Here is an 18,310-nt window from a genome sequence, read left to right on the forward strand (position 1 = left end):
ACTAATATTTATAAATATAATTTCACTCAGTGACAACAACACTACGTCTAATTAATTATACAGACGAGCTAAAGCAATATTAATCAGATCCGTTCAGATCTACCGTTTACATAGGAAATGGTTAAAAATCCACCGGTTAGAGCAGTTCCATTAAAAAATCTCAGTCCTAATGAGTTATTTTAAAGAGAAAGTGGTTTTTATATTTACCCGAGAAACTAAACTAATCCTTTTAAAAAAAAATATGAGAACACTTTGCTTTTATCCTTAAGCTCTCTCTCTCTCTCTCTCTCTCTCTCTCTCTCTCTCTCTCTCTCTCTCTCTCACTCTTTTTCTCTTTCTCCTCTAATCGTGAACAAAAGGCGCAAAACCTCGATTAAAAAATGCTAATTAGAGGCAAAAATAGCATTGTACTCACGATTGGGCTATCGATCACGTTTCGCAAGAAGCAAGCCATACTTTTCCGTTCAAGTCTGGTGCGTATAGCGTCTTCGGCCTTTTCTTGCCAGACATCAAACGCAGATGTTCTTAGCTGAAAGAAGTGTGGAGAAAAAGATGTTGTAATTCAATTCTCATTTGTGTTTTAAGAATAACTTTGAAAGTTAAAGATAATGTACGATGAGTGACCTTCTTTGGAGCATTTTTCATACTTTTCCTGAAAAAAAAAATATCCTTGTTCGTCCATCAAAATCGGGTCAATGCAGTAGAATATACGAAAATCAGCGTGATATATTTTCTTGCCTCTTTTCCCCGTATTCTTTCCAAAAGAGTGGATGTTCATCTTGAATGCCACAATACAATTTAATCTGCTCTGGGTCGGTTATCTACGCAATTGACTAGAGAATATATTCAATACCTCTTACATCACTCCATTGATTCTCTTAAGTTAAGATGACCGTAAGACATTGCCAGTTTTCAAAGTGTCAACCCAAGTGTCTCGACTTTATTCAATTCCCAAAGTTTCTAGTCAATTTTGACGCCATAGAAATTTCAAAAGGATAGAAAGAATGGATAGAAGAAAGAAAGAAAGAGAGAGAGAGAGAGAGAGAGAGAGAGAGAGCTCGGCTTGTCACTTTTGGGGTCTTCTTTTAATTAGTGTAAGCCCTCGTGTCTGGAAAAACGTCTTTTTCTTCTCTGACTTCGATTAAAGGAAGCTTTTTGAAAATTGTTTATTTTTTTGTTAAACCTTTTATGCGGTAAAGCCTAACTCAGAATGACAGCCTTTATTCCCTTCCATTACAAACTAGAACACAGAAGTGGTTGCCTTGCCCCTAAAGTGTTTTAAATAATTTTTCTTTAAGTATACAGTCTTCGTCGGTAAAAACTTGGTAGCTGATAATTTTTTGGTATCCTACGTGTGCCAAACTAAGTCCAGCAGACAATGCTGGCAATAGATTTAATTAACCACTATTTAATTAACTTTGGTTTTTGACAACAAAAAGCATCGCTTTGGAAGACTGGTTATTCAGTTGTTGAAAAATTTAAGCGTTAATTGTTACTCAACATAAACTCTTACGAAAATGTCTTGACAGCCTTAAATGACAAACATGATGTTGCGAGTGTAAGACAATTTTTTTCCCGAACTATGGGTAATCGTGGCTAACAAACATGTTTACTCAACATAACCTACTTTACAGACATTATTTATTTTATTAACGAAACCCATTTTTTTTTTCATTACAGTTTTGTTCTAAGAGGATTCAGCAGCGGCTATGCAAGTAGCCAGTCGAACTTGGAGGATTCTACGTGTTTTGGGCAGCATTTCGTATATGGTCTTATTATTCCCAACCACCGTTTCGGCCTTAGCTGGTGAGTATATTTTTCCGTCGACGTAATAAAGAGTTAGCGTCTTAGCGAGTTGTACTACGCTATGAGCGAATAACTTCACCCTCCTTAAACCCCATAGCCCCAGTCTAATAATATCGACTCCCAGGCCACGCAATATCATTCTGCCTTGGCTTTTCGTCCCTCATGCCATCATCTTACCAGCCTCTTCCAACCCAGGATGGCTTCCTATACCTCGCTTTCATTTTTATTTCGATCGGTTCGACATATATTCTCGTCGTTATATTCAAACCGCAAAGCGTCTCGACTATATGAGGTTCTTCCGCGACCTGTAACTATAAAAATATCGTATAGTAGAAATTGCTGAGCCCTGGAAGCAAAAAAAAACTATCCCGAAAATGTCGCCAATTTTCCTACATCCATAACCCAACCCAACCCAACATCTCTTTCAGCTTTTCGCTTGCTTCGTCAATAGTTTTTAATACTTTTCTGTTGGAATTGAAAAAAAAAATGTATTCAATATAAAAACCAGGGAACCTGGGACGGTATCTAACGTTTGACGTAATAAAAATATTTTAAAGATATAAAAACGTTGATTAAATTTTAGACTACTTTTGTATGGTATACATAATGGACTCTTCTTTCTCGTGTCACTTTTCACGTGACGTTAATCTTAAACCGTGTCAGATTTAAAAATTCAAAAGCAAAAGCTAAACAAATATTAATGTATTCTCACAGGTACACGACATTAGCCTATCAATTATTAAAGTACTTTTAATTTTTAAAAAGTTGAAAACAGGATTTAGTGAACCAAGAAAATAACCAGCGCAAGTCACCGATCTTTCGGCTAAAAGTTCTCGACACCTTTCCCATCTTTAAACCCTAGCTTCACCTACAAAAACCAAACCTTTGACTCCTCACGTAACCTAAAGCATCAACGGGTCGATCGTCGCAGTGACATAAGCTCAGACATTGGTCCCCAAAGCCCTATAGCTCCTTTCTTCGTCCAGGATATTTTTAGATAAAAAAACCTATTTTTCCTTTCCGTGTTTTTTTTCGGCGGACGTTGATAAACAGATTTTCAATTACCTCTTTTACGCTTCCCCTTTTCCCTTAACAAAATTCCAGGGATCAATGTAGCCTTGAGAAGAGTCTATAAGGGACTATGCCCTCAATTTAAGCAAGGGTTGAAGGGATGCAAGACCATAACGTTCTCTTAAATTAAAATATTCTTCGTCTAATATTTTATTCAGAACCAAGCGCGTTTGGGGAGATGAGGACCATCCCGCGATATCTCTTCCATTTGATCCGCTATCAAAAGCTGATTACTTTCGCTTTTTTCCCTATCCTCTTCCCCCAGCCTCTTTCTGAAACGTTCCATCTCAACTTCGTCATAATTTGGGAAGCCCTACCATATATATTTCCTAGTACTGAATTATTTATAACCGCCTCTCAACTTCGGGACGGGTTAAAAGCCGAAAGAATAAATATATCAGCTAAGCCTTGGAATGGGAATGTGTATTATCTTATTAAAAATACGAAAAGTTCATAACGATTCAAGAAAAGTAATTATTTCCTTACTATACCGGAAGTTCACTACCAGATATAAATCACTCGTGAAACACCCTCTCAAGGGGCAAATTAGATAATATTTTCTGCTAGAGAAGGGTATAAGTGTTTGTAACAAAAATTTGTCCTGTATGACTAACTAGGGACTTATAAATATGAGAGAAGGTTACGTGATACTGTCCAAAAAGGGAATAAATACGACCCAACTGGTTTTACAGTATCTAATTCTGCCATTTTTAGCTCGAGCAACGTGTAAAAAATTTCTATAAGCTTTTGTTTTTTCTTACCGTTGTACTCTCTGGCGGGTTCGTCAAGTCCCGTAGAGCTTGGCAATCTAGCCAAGCGGGAAATTTATCTGACCAATGTACTAGCCTTTATAAGCAACAAGCCCACCGGCCCCGACAGGGGTGTTTTCGGCCAAAGCTCGTAACGGTTAGGTCATCCTTCGTGGAACGAGGCCCGTAAAAACGTAATTAAACGTTACGAGACTCTCTTTTAACCTTTATAAAGGAACGATAAAAGCAGGGTCCGGGGTCTGTCCTTCTTAATGACCTTCCGTTATTAGAACTAAAATGGGGTCGTGAAAGAAATACGTTCAGTCCCAGTTTTGACCTTATTCAACCTTCCCTGTCCGGATATATATGTCTGGGAAAGCTAACAGAGCTAGGAAAAAGTAGAATTTCGCCTTTCGTGAAAATTTTCGACCCTTGATCTATGTAATCTAATTTACCTTACCAAGGGATCCAATCTAAGACAGACTATAAGTACTCCCAAGGAAAAGTCCAGATTAAGTGAATAAGGATATATATGCCTTTAAATATTGTAAACAGCGCCGATAAATGAAACTTTGTCACCTTTGCAATGTTAGTCATAATTTTGTAATGTTATTTCAATACTCCTGGAGGTTACTAGAATATTTCTATATAACCTAATTGATGTTGTCGTTTCTTTTTGCTTTCCCTTTCACCCGTCCTGTACGACACTGATACGAATCTGACTGTTAACACGGCAGACGTGCCTGAGTATACGGCAGTTTTAGGAGGGATCGCGGAGTTACCGTGCAATATTACTGTTCCTGGTAACGACGACGCCATATCTCTAATCCTGTGGTACAAGGGACATTCGGGTCCGCCCTTCTACAGCGTCGACGCTCGAAACGCCAATATTATCACCAAAGCGAAGCATTTTCTGAATAAGCTCTTAAATAACCGAGGATATTTCGAAGCTTCGGGCAATAGCGCCATTCTCAGACTAAACTCCGTTCAGGAGAATGACGCTGGATATTATCGATGCAGGGTTGATTATCGGCACGCCAGAACGCACAGCACCGTTTCAAGGCTCTCCGTTATTGGTAAGAACAACCCTTTCCATACTCTACTTAAACTAATCATAAGATAATCCCCACAAACTGCGTAAATACCATATCTCCAGAGAATGTCAATACAAACTCGCTCCTACATATAAGAGGGTAATTTGTCAACGTGGTTTTTTGGTACTCGCGATTGCATGCAGGCACACGTTTTAAGACAAGCTGAAAAGCAATCAAAATAAAATATATCCAGGATTACAAAGCAGCTAATATTAATAATTGTCTAGCCATTTTATCAACGTATCAAGGCGGATTTTGTGAGAAGAGCTAGCCTAATCATTATGTATGAGCCATATGAGCTTGTGAATAATTTATCTCGCTGCGTGTTGCACCTTAATTTCCTATAGGCCTATTTGTTACTGGTCAGAAGATGCCATCAAACACAAATTGAAAACTCCCGCGGTTATCCGGTCAGCCCATCATTTGATATCATCTACAAAGTGTATTTTTTTGCACTCTGATAAGAAAAATACACTTTCGTTGACAGGGAAACCTGATAAAGCTTTTTTCAATCGAAATATTCGGAGCCAGCAAACTGTTACTATATCTTTTCCACGGGACTTAGTGGGAAACTAGAAACTTACGATCGCCCTTCCCGAAAGAAAGAGAGTATAGAATTGAGAAAATTGAATATAGAGAGAGCTTTAAACTCAAACTAATACTCTAGAGAAAGTATTGCTGTAGTTCTCTCCTCGTATTTTTTTCTTCTCGTTTCTAGAACCTCTTTACCAAGTACTACTCTTAGAACAAACCTATATACGAATTGACTCTGTTTGTTCAAAAGTTTAAGAAGAGATAGAGGAAGAGAAGAGGACTTTTCGATTTCTTAAATAGCTTTTTTTGCCTTCGACCAACTTAAACCGGATGTACTTTGCTATAAAAGTCTTCAAAGAAAGAACACTTTTAAGGAATAAAAATGACAAAACGTTTCTCAACAATAAAATGAAGTTTACGAAGTCAATTTAATACATTTTGTTAAGTCCTCGAGGCTTCATCTTCATAGCATAATGGATCACATTATCATATATTTGTATTAGGGGGAGGGGGTGCTTAATTGGCTAATTGAGGACAATATAACATCTTTCAGTTAGTATTATCCTACTGTAATATAGAATGTTCACCAATGTTGAATGAAAAGAAGATAAATCTTCGTAAAATATTCAATTTCGCAATACGCGAAAGAATGATGAAAAATAACAAAAACAAACTACACCATAGTTTGGACATTTTCATACTACTAGTAGTGAAAAACTATGTTATAATACTACAATTGGTCTACTCAAATACTTAAGCCATTCTGTATACAATTTTCCACCCTTATCTTCCTTCCAAGTAGGCGTATTTCAGAAACCAGAATTAATTTTTTATTTTTGTTCATAATTCCCCGGTCGAGCTCCGAAAATTTAATGAACTATGTTCCGCGGAAAGTAAGATTAGTTTTAGAAGGAAGACAATTAGTTGGCTAACGTCCGTTGTCTTATCAAAGGGGCAAACGTTCCAGCACCAAAAATCAATAGCTCTTCGGAATACTCCCACGTCCCATCCTTAGTTACAAAATCAACTTACGGCATCTTAAACTCCAATTTGCATCGGTTGTAAAGGCTTATAATAAAGGGTTATGGCATAGAAGCGTTAGCTAAATACCACAGCTCCAATTTGGTACAATGGTTACGGAATGCATAAGCGGGTTAAACGCGCGCGCTTGCGTATCAAAACAATTTTAAACCATTTACCGTAAATTTCCCATAATTTATATTTAAACAGTTCCGCCGAAGGAGGTCCTCATTTCTGATACCAGTAAGAAGAAATTATCGGGAGTCACTGGACCGTATAATCAAGCTGAACCACTCAGGTTAACATGCGAAGCTTTCGGAGGTAAGATTATACGCGTACTTTTTATTGAATGTATCTCACAGTACTCGATACGTCAAAGACATTTATGGCTTATAGTAATGAGAAGCAGAGAGAATTTTGCCACAGCAAAGAATGTATAGACCATAGGTGCTATTGGTATTCAGGTGACTGGCTCCCTTTGACACAGAGTTTCTACTCTTACTGTTACAATTCTCTCTGCTACCAACATTGTTAGGTTCCAATACCTGTTGAAGACTTTTCTCAAATGTGCCTAAAGATTTTGAATTCGGGCAGGTAACATCCAAATGCAACTTAGGGCTTACCTTGAAATATTTCAGAAACGTCATATTCTGTACTGTGCGCACGTATCTTTAACTTTTTACCAATGAATATGACGCGAGGTTAAGAGGGAAATATGGATATGACTCTTACCCTTCCTTATCCCAAAAGGGCAAGGGAGGGAAATGAAGATAGATGGTCGTATCGAGCTGTGGTTGTTGGAAACGTTCCGTTCCGTTCTGGCTTTAATGCCTGGTTCGGAAAAGAACGAGAGACCAACCGAGAGTGGTCCGATGTAATACAGGGCGAGGGAGGAAAGGGAAATGGTTTAAGTAACGGCCAAGCGGTACAGTTAAGCAAAGAGGGATAGGAAGCGATCTCTTCATTTGCATTGAAAGTCGTGTTGAGCTATTAAACCGCATCATTTAGCCGGCGCGAGAATAATAGCTTTGCTAATTAGTCATACGGCAAATTTTGGAGGAGGGAGAGAGAGAGAGAGCTATCGCGCCAAACTAGAAAAGTCCGGTCCCACATTTTGCCCGCAGCCCATGCCAGCAAAGGAAAGGAGTTGAGCAATAACATAAGCTAAAAATTACAAGCACTAAGTTTAACAGACTACTAACTGTTCTAGGAATATAAAAAAGGACGTTCGTCAACCTTGTATTGATAATTTTAAATGTACAATGATTTGTATAGTTTTAAATTTCTTCACTTTTATTGTTTAACTTATTGATGGTTATAATTTACTTATGAATTGATAGGAGGGTAGGGAAGGTCCATGGGTTATGGCTAGAGGATGTTGTGGAAACTCTCCGTTTCTGAAGCCTCTAGGAAGTCAGCGGCTTCTATAGCTTAAAGTGCAAATGAGCAATTATCAGTCTCGTCCATCCTCGTGTATGGAGCAAGTCGAACGCGGCGACCCAATGATGCCGAAGCTCTTTTCTTTTAGCCCACGGCTTGATAGCCTCTTTAGCTAACGAGAGTAAAGCGCCTTCGATTTAAAATGGTGATTTGAGGCAGCCTTTTTTTGGACACGAACGCGAGCTTGGTCAGGCATGTACGGTAATACGTCCTGGAAATTGGTTAAAAGCTTTAAAATCGAAGACGCCGTTCTCCACCGCGTTCATAGGACAAGACTCAGGGCCATTAACATCGACCGCGAAGAATGTAAAGTTTCGTGGCCATAGATAACAATTTAGAAGATGGGCGATTTTAATATATATTATTACATATATTAAACAGCAATTGCGCTGATAATCTAACCATTTTATATCTTCGCGTCTTAAAAGATGAAGGAATAAAAATAAGGCGACAGTTTATTAAGAGAAGAGCGAATAAAGGTTCGAAAGGAAAATTAAGGTTGGAACGTGCAGACTCGTTTAATAAATCACGGAGTTAAAAGGGCCGTATTAAAACGGCTGGGACCTATTAACTAGTTAGACGTTCTGGGTCCTTTGATTAATGGCATTCGCCAACGGCAACTCGTTCTCCTTCCTTCTTCGGTCTAAAACTTTCGCGTTACCGTAATTCGGTCTGAAGTTAGAAGTATGCCAGTATTAATAGCCCGTTGGCTTCCTTATTTTCCAGGAATTCCTCCACCGGCGGTCACCTGGTGGCGCGATGGAAAACTATTGGACGATACTTACGAAGCGACGGAACAAGGCAGCGTAAAGAACGATTTCATCTTCAGTCACCTTCACCGAAAGGATTTAATGACGACCATGGACTGCCAAGCGTCCAATAACAACGAGACGACGCCAACCTCACTCTCCGTCACCATCGATCTCAACCGTAAGTCTTCTCCCACTATCGAAAGTAACCCTACGAATATTTTAGCCGAGAGACCCTTCCTTATTCCACCGCTTTTTCAATTAGGCGCCTAGATTCTTTCGCGAATTAATTTTCGTAAAGCGTCTTAACCTCCATCGGTAAAGGACTTTACAGCTACCCTGGGACGAGAATTCTAAGAATCACGTCGTCTAAGCTTAAGTTATCTCACGATTAAAGCTAATATATTAACTGAATTATTCCGAGGCCAAGATTTACACGAGTTGATTGGTGCTCCGAATTCTTTAACGGACTTCCGTTTGTAAGGACTAGAACAGAAAACAAAATAGTGATTTTTTTCACAATCACTATTAATAGTTAAAATTTCAAAATTTGTTATTATTTCATGTCCTGATGCGTTGAACGTCCTTGTCCGAAGAGGGATCAATAACGCGAACCGTGTCTCGATCCTTTATACGAAATTCGTTCAGTCAACTGAGCAAAATTGCTTCCCGTCGTTTTAAATTGAGAATGTCCGAGAAATGGGATGGCCGAGTGGCCAAGACTGTCGCGTCAATGAAAGCAAACTTTAATTAAAAGCAACGTATTCCCAAACACGATTTTTCCGCGTTATGATTAGATAACCTAATTCCTTCGGACTTATAAATTTTCCAGCTTTTAATGGGCCAGTCGTATTTTAAAGTCGGTGTAGCCCCGCTCCCCTTCCGATCTTCCCAAGACAAACAAGTCGAGTTAACCGAGCAGAATTCCTACCCTATCCGGACGCGCCAGCTCGTAAAATAATCTAGGAGCACCGGGCGAAGGAAAAAGCGGTTTCCAAAATTTTCCCCGGAAACCCATATGTATACAGATAAAAAGAAACGCTTTGCTACTGGGTTCCTTCGGGTAATAAATTACCATATCTGTAAGCTTGTAAAACGTATTTTAGAAACGTGGCAGGGTGGGCTGGTGCCTACTCTATTTTGTTGATTCGTTTCGTTTGCCCTGCTGGGCGCCACCGTGGGTTCAGCAAACGAGCGCTGGCAAAACGGAAAGAAATTCATACACAGGGTGTTAAGGCACAAATTCGGAGGTTCATACGCGTCAAAAAAGCTTATCGGTTCAAATAATTAGGATTGGAAACCGTGAATGTTACTCGCGCAATTTGCCAACACTTTGCGAGCTCATTTCGTGTATGGTTTTGAAATAAATATTTCGTTTCCACCCTCTGCAATATATTTTGGCAGTTTTGATTCATGGTGACGATATCTTTTTTAAAAACACCCTGTATATGAAAGGGATATTTCTGGCAGTAGCTTAAGCTTCGGCTGAGTTGGCTATATAAGATCTTTGAAAGAAAAGAAGGAAAAGCAATTTGATTTAGTACTGGGGCCAATCGATTGGCGGTACGGGGGCTAACTCGCCTAATGCCGTACAATTTATCAGCTTAGATTGACTTCGCAATCCCCGAGTCCCACTAAGGGTTAGTTCGAGGGAACCCTCTTTCACAATAGGCTTCCAGAGAAGATTCAACATTATCCGCTATAAGAACTAGCCTTCTCCGTTAAAACTCGCGGGAATCGAAAACCCCTTCGTTAGAACCTTTACCTAACACCGAGATGAAAGAAGCGAGAACCGGGAACGGGTCCGGTATCTTCATCGACACCTGGTGAATGCCTTACCAACCCTTTCTCGGGTTCAACAAGGCAGTGGTGAAACCGTCCACCAAGCGGAAATAAGAAATCAGACGACTGAGCTTGGGGTAAAAGAAAGAAGAGGTATAGGTACCGGATTAAACACGGCCCCTAAACACGACGAGGGTTAAACAACAGCGATCTGTAATTTCCCGCTATACTGTCCGTGTCAATCACCACTATCGTTTTTTCTTTCTTCTGGATCGCATCTTCCTTCCTCTTTTCCTGGTTTTACTCTTTTTCTCATCTTCCGTGGGATTGGATATTCGACTCAATCGACTAATATGATTTGTTTCATTTCCATTAGCTGGTTCATTTTAAATATCAAAATATCAGCTAGAAATATGAATTAATATAAATATATCTTGTTCTCGCGTGCAATACTATTCTTCAAAGATTTATAATTAATGTTCAACTTCTCTTTGATCAGTAATATTTTCTTCTTTCTTTCATTCCTATTTCTATGGTTTTGTTCAAGCAACACTTGATAGAGTTGCCATAGTTGAGACGCATTAATACTTGATGGCAAACATCATAGGATAGAATGTAATGTTTCTGGACTGCCGGTGAACAGAAGTCTTGTCATTCCGAAACAACTCCCCTCCTTAATTCTTGACCGAGGCTTACATAAATCGTTCGTCGCGATGAGGGAATAGTTTTCTCATCCTTTCGAGGATCTTCCTTCTCTTTTGGCATGAACAGTGAAGCCTTTGGATGTCAAGATTACCAGTCGACGACAGCCTCTCATCTCCGGAGATCGTTCCGAGTTCGTCTGCGAGTCGTACGGCGCCAGACCCAAAGCCCGTATAAGCTGGAGAAAAGGCGGCACGGAAATCCATAAAGTGAAAGAGGAGACGTCCATCGACAGCAACTTGACCACTAGTACACTGACCTTTATACCCCGAAAAGAGGATGACGGACAGTACCTCAGTTGCCGGGCCGATAACCCCATTTTACCCAGTAGTTTACTGGAAGACGGATACATCATGAAAGTTCACTGTAAGTTGTCTTGTCAAAATGCATGACCTATTAACATTACATAAACCAACTTCAGATATTGAACACCCTTCCCCTCCCCCAAAACATTTTCGAAATCTTTCCTTTCTCTTAATGTAATCTTCTGACTAGATTCAATCTGAGTATTCGTTAGTCTAGATTTTGCATTACATCCCAAAATATTATACATAGTACATAAACAGGAAAAAGACGCAGAGACCATTTTTCGTGAGACAGAGCAGAAAACGCGGGCACTTATTTGGTACCCTACCGTATTATATAAGTCTAATATCTTTAAAAGGGAATTTGGATACTTTTCCAGCCTTTAAAGATAAAAAAATCCATATAAAAGAAACGTTTTCCAGGACGTTATTACATCGCGCTCGAGAGTGAAATCAAATATCCGCATAGGAAGTTGCCAAAGTAGATTCACCTTACGTTATCACGCATGTATTCTATCATATGACACACTTTCTAAACCCTTATAATGCTACAGCTAGTAACCCGTATGAATCTTAAGGAACATTTAAACCTATGATTCTACCTTGAGTATAAAGTGAATTTTTTGTTGCTTCAGGGTTAGTTTACTTCTGAATATAGTTATATCTAAGGGTACAAGAATATGGAAAGCACGTCTGACAAATGAAATTTGGGAATAAAGCTTTTTTTTTTTCTTTTCCATTTGAAAAAAAAGGGTTGCCATTTTTTTAATAACGAACTCTCCAAGTTTTATTGTTAAAACAGAAAAACTAAGTTTCATCAAAATAGGTTGAAAAATTGGGTAGCGTGATAGTTAGGAGAAAATAGTCCTAGTAAAAGATTTATCGATTTGAGATAATCCGGTTTGCGTGGTCCTATTATAAGGAGACGTTATTTCAATGAAATATCGTTACGAGGTAAAATTTGCTATAAAAAGATTCTAGCGAAATTATTTCTAAAATCGCCTATTTTTATGCGTTCGTAAAATATAGCAACTTATCTTTAAGAATCAGTTATAGATTAATCTGAAGATCTCGAACTGAAATTGAGTGTCCATCGCGCAGAACGATAACAACCTGATTATCGTATATAAACATTTGTCGATAACTTCTCCTATTCCTACTTCTAATAAAAATTTTAGAAAGAACCAGGGATACAAATACCTGTAGAAGAGCACGTAAAAAGTAAATTGTAACCATATTTCAGCGTTAGACTTGCACGGTTCTTGTCCTATCCTCGGATTCCGAATATTAAACGGGTGAATGAATAGGTCTAGCAGACTGACATGAAAATGGATACACTCTAGGTTACAAAAAATATATTCGCTGACTAGATAAAAGAATTAGTAAGCTTGACTGGGTTGCCCGGTTTTGACGGTTTTTCTACGGAGTCGTTATTATCAAGGGCTCCAGGAGAAGAAGAAGCAGCTATCATTCCCAATTCGTTATCAATCCTAAACTATAATCTGATTTATTTTTCTCGGAAATATACCACTTAGTTTATAAAAAGAAAATGAAGACGCGGGATGGAAGAGATTGGGGAGCAAAAATAGAGATAGATAAGAGACGTGTGATGAATTAGCTGCCCACTGATACGCGGGATGAAAATGATCCTAGAGAAAAAAGAAATTGGAAACAAAAATTCACTAAACTCATTTTTCCCAAGACGCGTTTCTCAGACAAGAAATTTTTAAGAAGAACAGAGAGTGTTTAAATTTTACTCGACGATAAAAGTAAACTAACGCAAAGTTAAGGATTTGTTGGTCGCTCTGATGTCCCCTCTTTATTTAGTACACCATGTAGTGAGATTAGTGTATATGATAACTTCGTTTACAAAAATGTTGCCAATATGGGTCAAATAAGTTGAAAATGTTGCGTGACAATTTCTAATCAATATACTTTTATTGACGCTTAGAACAAAGAAGTAACAGTAAAGTCTAGCTGGGGAAGAAAATTGAGATAACCTAATTTCGTTATAATTATATTAGAGCATAGGCGTTCATCAAATATTTGGAGAATGGAAAAATTTCACAATTCTTGTTTTTATCTGATTCCAGACGCTCCTCAAATGTCTTTAGCGGCCATTGACGGCCAGAGCAAATCGACCGTCAGGGAAGGAACGTCCATCCGACTCTTCTGCAACATTAGTTCCAACCCCTCCATCGTCGACATTGCCTGGTTCTTTAACAAGAAACCCATGTTCGGGAACGTAAACGCTGGTCGCGTTGTTCAAAATCAGACCCTCGTACTCGAGAACGTCACAAGGAGAGATCGTGGCCGCTATCATTGCACAGCCAATAATATAGTCGGAAAAGGAGAGAGCAACGACTTTGTCTTGGTTGTTTTGTGTGAGTTCGTTATTTACGCTTGTTATTCTTTCGGATGATATACGTCTAACCACCCCAAGCAGCTCTATCGAATTTAGCAAGTTTTTTTATTTGACCCACCTTGTAATAGAAGGTCTTTCAGTTTTTATAAAGATGCGAGAAGGGAAGTATTTACTCCGGGGATGGCGCTAAATTAAACTTCGTTCAATAGCTAATCAAGCGAACTGGGGAGGTTGTTCGAGCACTTTTTCCCTAAGGGGTTTCCCGCGCAAAAACCCAGCAAACTAGTTTTAGTTTAGTCAAATAGCGGATCACGAGAGCCTTTGAAGAAACTGCTAGTCTATTTATCGCTTCCTCTAATATAATACCTAGTTGCTCCGGTATGCAAGCCAGCTTTAAAAGTGGTCTTCGGAGCGGCTCGAGGCGAAACGGTAAAGGTGACTTGCGAAGTCGAAAGCGATCCTCCGGAGAACACGTTCGCCTGGAAGTTTAACAACACGGTCCTTGAAAGGGACATCATTACCGTCTCGAGCTACAAACACCGAAGCGTCGCCTCTTACACCCCGAAATCGATGAACGACTTTGGCAATATGTACTGCTGGGCCCAAAACTCCGTGGGAAGACAACGAACGCCTTGCACGTTCAGCATCTTGCCTGCGGGTAATTCGACTCCTTTCTAACAAAATTATAATTTGCTCCAATATACACCTCCAACTCCATCTCCTCACTAAGTTGACCCCAATCCCGAACACGGAAAATCGAAAACTAACGCGAAGTTATCAAGCACAATATCCAATGGTGCCTTTTCAATCGCGAGAAACAATTAAGCACGATTGAATTAAGATTGAAAAATATCAACGTCAGCCTATACTTAATTCTTCATATTCAAAAAGGTATCTTGGCAATAATGTAATTTAACTTTGAGTTTATTAATTTCTAGTAAAACTAGAGACTAAAGCGAGAGAGAGAGAGAGTTTATCGAAGTTATAGGGAAGTAACGGGGTAAACTTCGTACAACACTATAGCCTCTCCAATTCCGAATTTATAGGAAACGTGACTTTTCGTTATTATTTATGAAAGGGCTTCGATTATCGAATTAGCTCTTCGGCGATTCAATCAAGCTTCGTTATTCGCTGCTTCTACAATTCTGTTACTTTCCGAATTAAAATTAAACCCGACACCTTGCAGACCTTTGTCCGACTAAAGTGAAACTCGTAATAAATATTAACCTTAATTAAACTTACAGTGGATTAAAACTAACTTTGATCTCTAAGTCGTACCTAGCAATTGGTTTCAAGTTTTCAACTCTGAGGATTATGTTGAAAATTGGATCAGAACTAACTAAATTTGGGTTGTTTAGGCCATTTATTTTCAGAGCAGAAATTTCTATAGCTCGCAAACAAATAGTGCAAGTAAGAATATGTATATATATAAATCACAGGTTTCCCGGACATTAGGAGACTGAAGTGAATTTCTTTTCGGATATCCGTCGCTCCATTATTCGTCTTCATTGTTGTTTTTCTCTCTATGCAGATAGCCGCGTCTTCAGTTCTTCCGTGATGAGCGTTTGTCGCTGGCTCGAATCTTTTTGATCTATAGGATTTCCGCGCTAGAATTCTTTCCCTTTTTTTTATTTTATATCCCTCGCGAATAATTTCTTGAAATAGCTTGACATCTCACCATTTCAATTTATTTCGCTATAGAATCTAGTATAGTCTCTCCTCTTTACTATTCGGAAGTTAAGTTGAAAAGCATCGGCGTGTTTCGCGTATATTGGGTAGAAAAAAAGTTTTTCCGAATAGAACCTTGGATGGATCCGAATTCTTTTTTTCTTCGAAGCCAGGGCGTTCTTTTGTTGTATTATGGAGGTCAAAATGCTTCTATTGATCGTTTATAGCTTTCCTCGCGAGAACTTTAGTTCTTCAACGTTGGAAGGACCTAAAACGTTACGTTTTCTATATGGAAAATCGAGGCGCTTCCATGATTGCGTGAGAATATAGTCTTAGAGAGAAAGTGGACCTTCGGAAGGCGAGAGACGAGCCTAGGTGTCAAACCTTGAAACCCGAGGTCTTTCGAACAACAAGAACAATCGGAAGAAGCGAAATCGCTTTCCTACACAGTACAATTCCGCGTTTCCCCTCGCGTTCCTTTTAAGCACACCGTTTCTCACTCACGTACATGTATAGCTTTCTCTTCTATTTTTCTCTTTAGTTTTCTTCTTCAGATACTGCTTTTTATTTATCCTGTCTGAATTTTCTTCCTTTTTTGCAATATCTCTTTATTTTTCTTTTTTGTCTTCGGTGTCCTTCGCGCAACAAAAGGATCTAATCCTTTTTTGGCGCCCTTCCCGAAGGCATTTCTTGAAAAACGGCACCACGGACGTTCGATATCTTTAGGGTAGTATCATAAGCCTATTAAGTAAGAGATTGTGGCCCGTTAAAGCACATTGTTTTTGCTGAAAACTATGCTTTAGCATGAGAGAGGAAATAACTTAACCGGTCTATCTCTGGCGTAATGTATAGTCAATATATTTAGGCTTAGGTGTAGTTTTGTTCCTCACTTACGGGGTTTAAAAATAAGCTTATTATTTCCGAGGGAGTTTTGTTACCTCTTCCATGGATCTCTTTCTCCTAGTCTAATTGAAAATGGGATTTCTTTTCTATTTATCGGAGTTTCTTCCTATCAATCCTTCCATCCTTCTACTTCATTGGTTTTCTCCTCCATCGTCCGTATCATTTCTCTCTCTCTTCAGGACCTCCGGACCGGTTAGAGAGTTGCTTCGTGACCAATTTCACGACGGAAACCATTACGGTAGAGTGCCAACCTGGAGACAACAACGGTCTGCCTCCAAGCTATTTCATGGAACTATATAACAAGGAAAAACTTGAGAGGAACGTATCTAGGCCGGATTTTCCCAATTTTCACATCGACGGCTTACCACCGGGCACGCAATTTAGCATTGTTCTGTACGCCGCCAATGTTAAAGGCAGGAGCGACCCCTTCACACTGGCCACCGCTACGAAACCCGCAGCTCAGAAACAAGTTGGTAAGAAAAACTTTAGAATATACTACTCGCGTTTCAAATCATTTACAAAAGACGATTAAATCGTGGTTATAAACTTCATCTCACAAATTCAACAAACCTTTTCTTCCGTAGAATCTAATATACATAATGCTAAAAATAATTAGTCCACTATATCACTGAATTTAGTATGTTTATCTTACAAAGATTATTGTTTAGATGAATTTAGTAGATAATTGTTCAAATTTCGGAAGACAAATTTCTCCCTGAACTTACGTGTCTAGCACGTGAAACATTTTTATAGGGGCCATAGGGAATACATGGGGTACAAAACCCCTATGAAGCATCTTCACCCAAAAACTTCTATTTTCGAATTAACATTTTGCGAAACTAATTTAAACTCAGTGCGGGTATATTATCCTTCGTTACTTTTAAAAGAACCGAAAATGAAGGTTCGGGGGTAATTATTGTCCACAAAACGTCTTAATCGAGTTCGGATACATAAATTTGAAAACCGAGTATTTCAATTAGAAAGAAAATGAAGATCTTCTCACTTTTCAAAAAAGGACAAAGGGAAAAGATGAAGAAACGCAAAAAAAAAAAAAAATTAAAACGATTTAATTTGAATAAGGATAGAACCGTCGACCCCAAAAAATGTTTAAGCCTCGGCTCCAAAAAGTTCGTTTAAAGTTTCATTCGAGCTAAAGCCAGTGTGATAAAATTCAATTTGCAATCTGTTTTTTTTTTATTTTTTGGAGAAATTTTTATCGTACTCTTCCAAAAACTCTAGGATCCCTCGAATAAAAATGCGTATCCAATATCAAAAGACTAGCGTTGGAATTAAAAACTCTGAGCCACCACTACCGGGCCTCGTAATTTTCTCCCTAACAGAGCGTTAGCTGGGCTTGAAGCGATCAAAGCCGATGCTACGAAAAAAAAGTAGTTTCATATTTCTCTAAGCGCAGAAATACCCCTTTCAAAGCCTTAACCAAAAAGGCCTGATACGATCGAGAAGGCCCAGAAACCGCCGCTAGCCTTTTTTTTTTTTCCTAGAGCGTTGAAAAACGTTATTGGTGAAAATAAAGTCCACGAGCATAAACACTTTATGATGAAATTCCAGGAGGGCCAAATTACGTTTGTGATTAAAGATCTAAGGGATAGGCACAAAGAAGTAGCGCGTCTTTACACCACCACCTTTTTTTATTATGTTTTTTCCCAATTTCTTTCTAGCCACGCAGAATTCTCCCATCTTTTTATCACCCCCCAAAATATTTTTTTTATCTTTCATGGGCTAAAAGTTATTGAAGGTACAGCACCTATTTCCCTCCTGGATCTTTTTTCTCTTACTTTGCTAGACGCTTAAAGGTTTTTCTCTTTCCATCCTCTGAGCGTCCTCATCTATAAAGTGCAAGTCTCAAATGACAATGACAATTTTAAGGATAATGTCTTGTAAGAGATTTGTGAATGGAATTTACGTATTCTCATAGAATTCGATAACTGACGACATTGAGCCTGAAACTGATCAGCCGCAGTTTGATTAAGTTAAAATAGACTGTGAAACTTTTTGAAGTATTTTCGTAGGCGCTACGTACTAGACTGTTTCTTTAAAATACGTCAGAGATGAGGGAGGAGCGGAGACCGCTAGACTAGAGCCGTATAATTTTTAGTTGTCC

The 18,310-nt window shown here is 38.8% G+C and overlaps 1 protein-coding gene and 1 long non-coding RNA gene across 8 annotated transcripts in view; one reads left to right on the top strand and one right to left on the bottom strand.

The window, feature by feature from the left end:
• The window catches only part of LOC149661429 (uncharacterized), a 91,201-nt gene that overhangs the window by 28,687 nt on the left and 44,204 nt on the right, over positions 1-18,310 (bottom strand). The window contains exon 2 of the long non-coding RNA XR_016368910.1: positions 416-529. This is a non-coding gene — a long non-coding RNA (uncharacterized LOC149661429). The remainder of the gene's footprint in view (positions 1-415; positions 530-18,310) is intronic.
• LOC149661431 (kin of IRRE-like protein 1) overlaps positions 1-18,310 on the top strand; it is a 47,801-nt gene that overhangs the window by 22,337 nt on the left and 7,154 nt on the right. For 6 of the 7 annotated variants that reach the window (XR_016368907.1, XM_089842945.1, XM_089842948.1 and 3 more), the window contains exons 2-9: positions 1,681-1,806; positions 4,364-4,702; positions 6,485-6,595; positions 8,441-8,644; positions 11,017-11,313; positions 13,346-13,636; positions 13,988-14,275; positions 16,368-16,661. Coding sequence is in view for 6 of the 7 variants with exons in the window: in XM_089842945.1 (XP_089699071.1) it covers positions 1,710-1,806; positions 4,364-4,702; positions 6,485-6,595; positions 8,441-8,644; positions 11,017-11,313; positions 13,346-13,636; positions 13,988-14,275; positions 16,368-16,661 (1,921 nt within the window). In the remaining variant the exon portion in view is untranslated. Of the gene's footprint in view, positions 1-1,613; positions 1,807-4,363; positions 4,703-6,484; positions 6,596-8,440; positions 8,645-11,016; positions 11,314-13,345; positions 13,637-13,987; positions 14,276-16,367; positions 16,662-18,310 lie in introns of those variants that run through there. The other variant, XM_089842944.1, reaches the window with a different exon arrangement.

This window comes from Phalangium opilio, unplaced genomic scaffold, assembly GCF_054372755.1.
Source record: "Phalangium opilio isolate 3A_F unplaced genomic scaffold, DU_Popi_V2 ptg000070l_1, whole genome shotgun sequence".
In the NCBI taxonomy this organism is placed as follows: Eukaryota; Metazoa; Arthropoda; class Arachnida; order Opiliones; family Phalangiidae; genus Phalangium; species Phalangium opilio.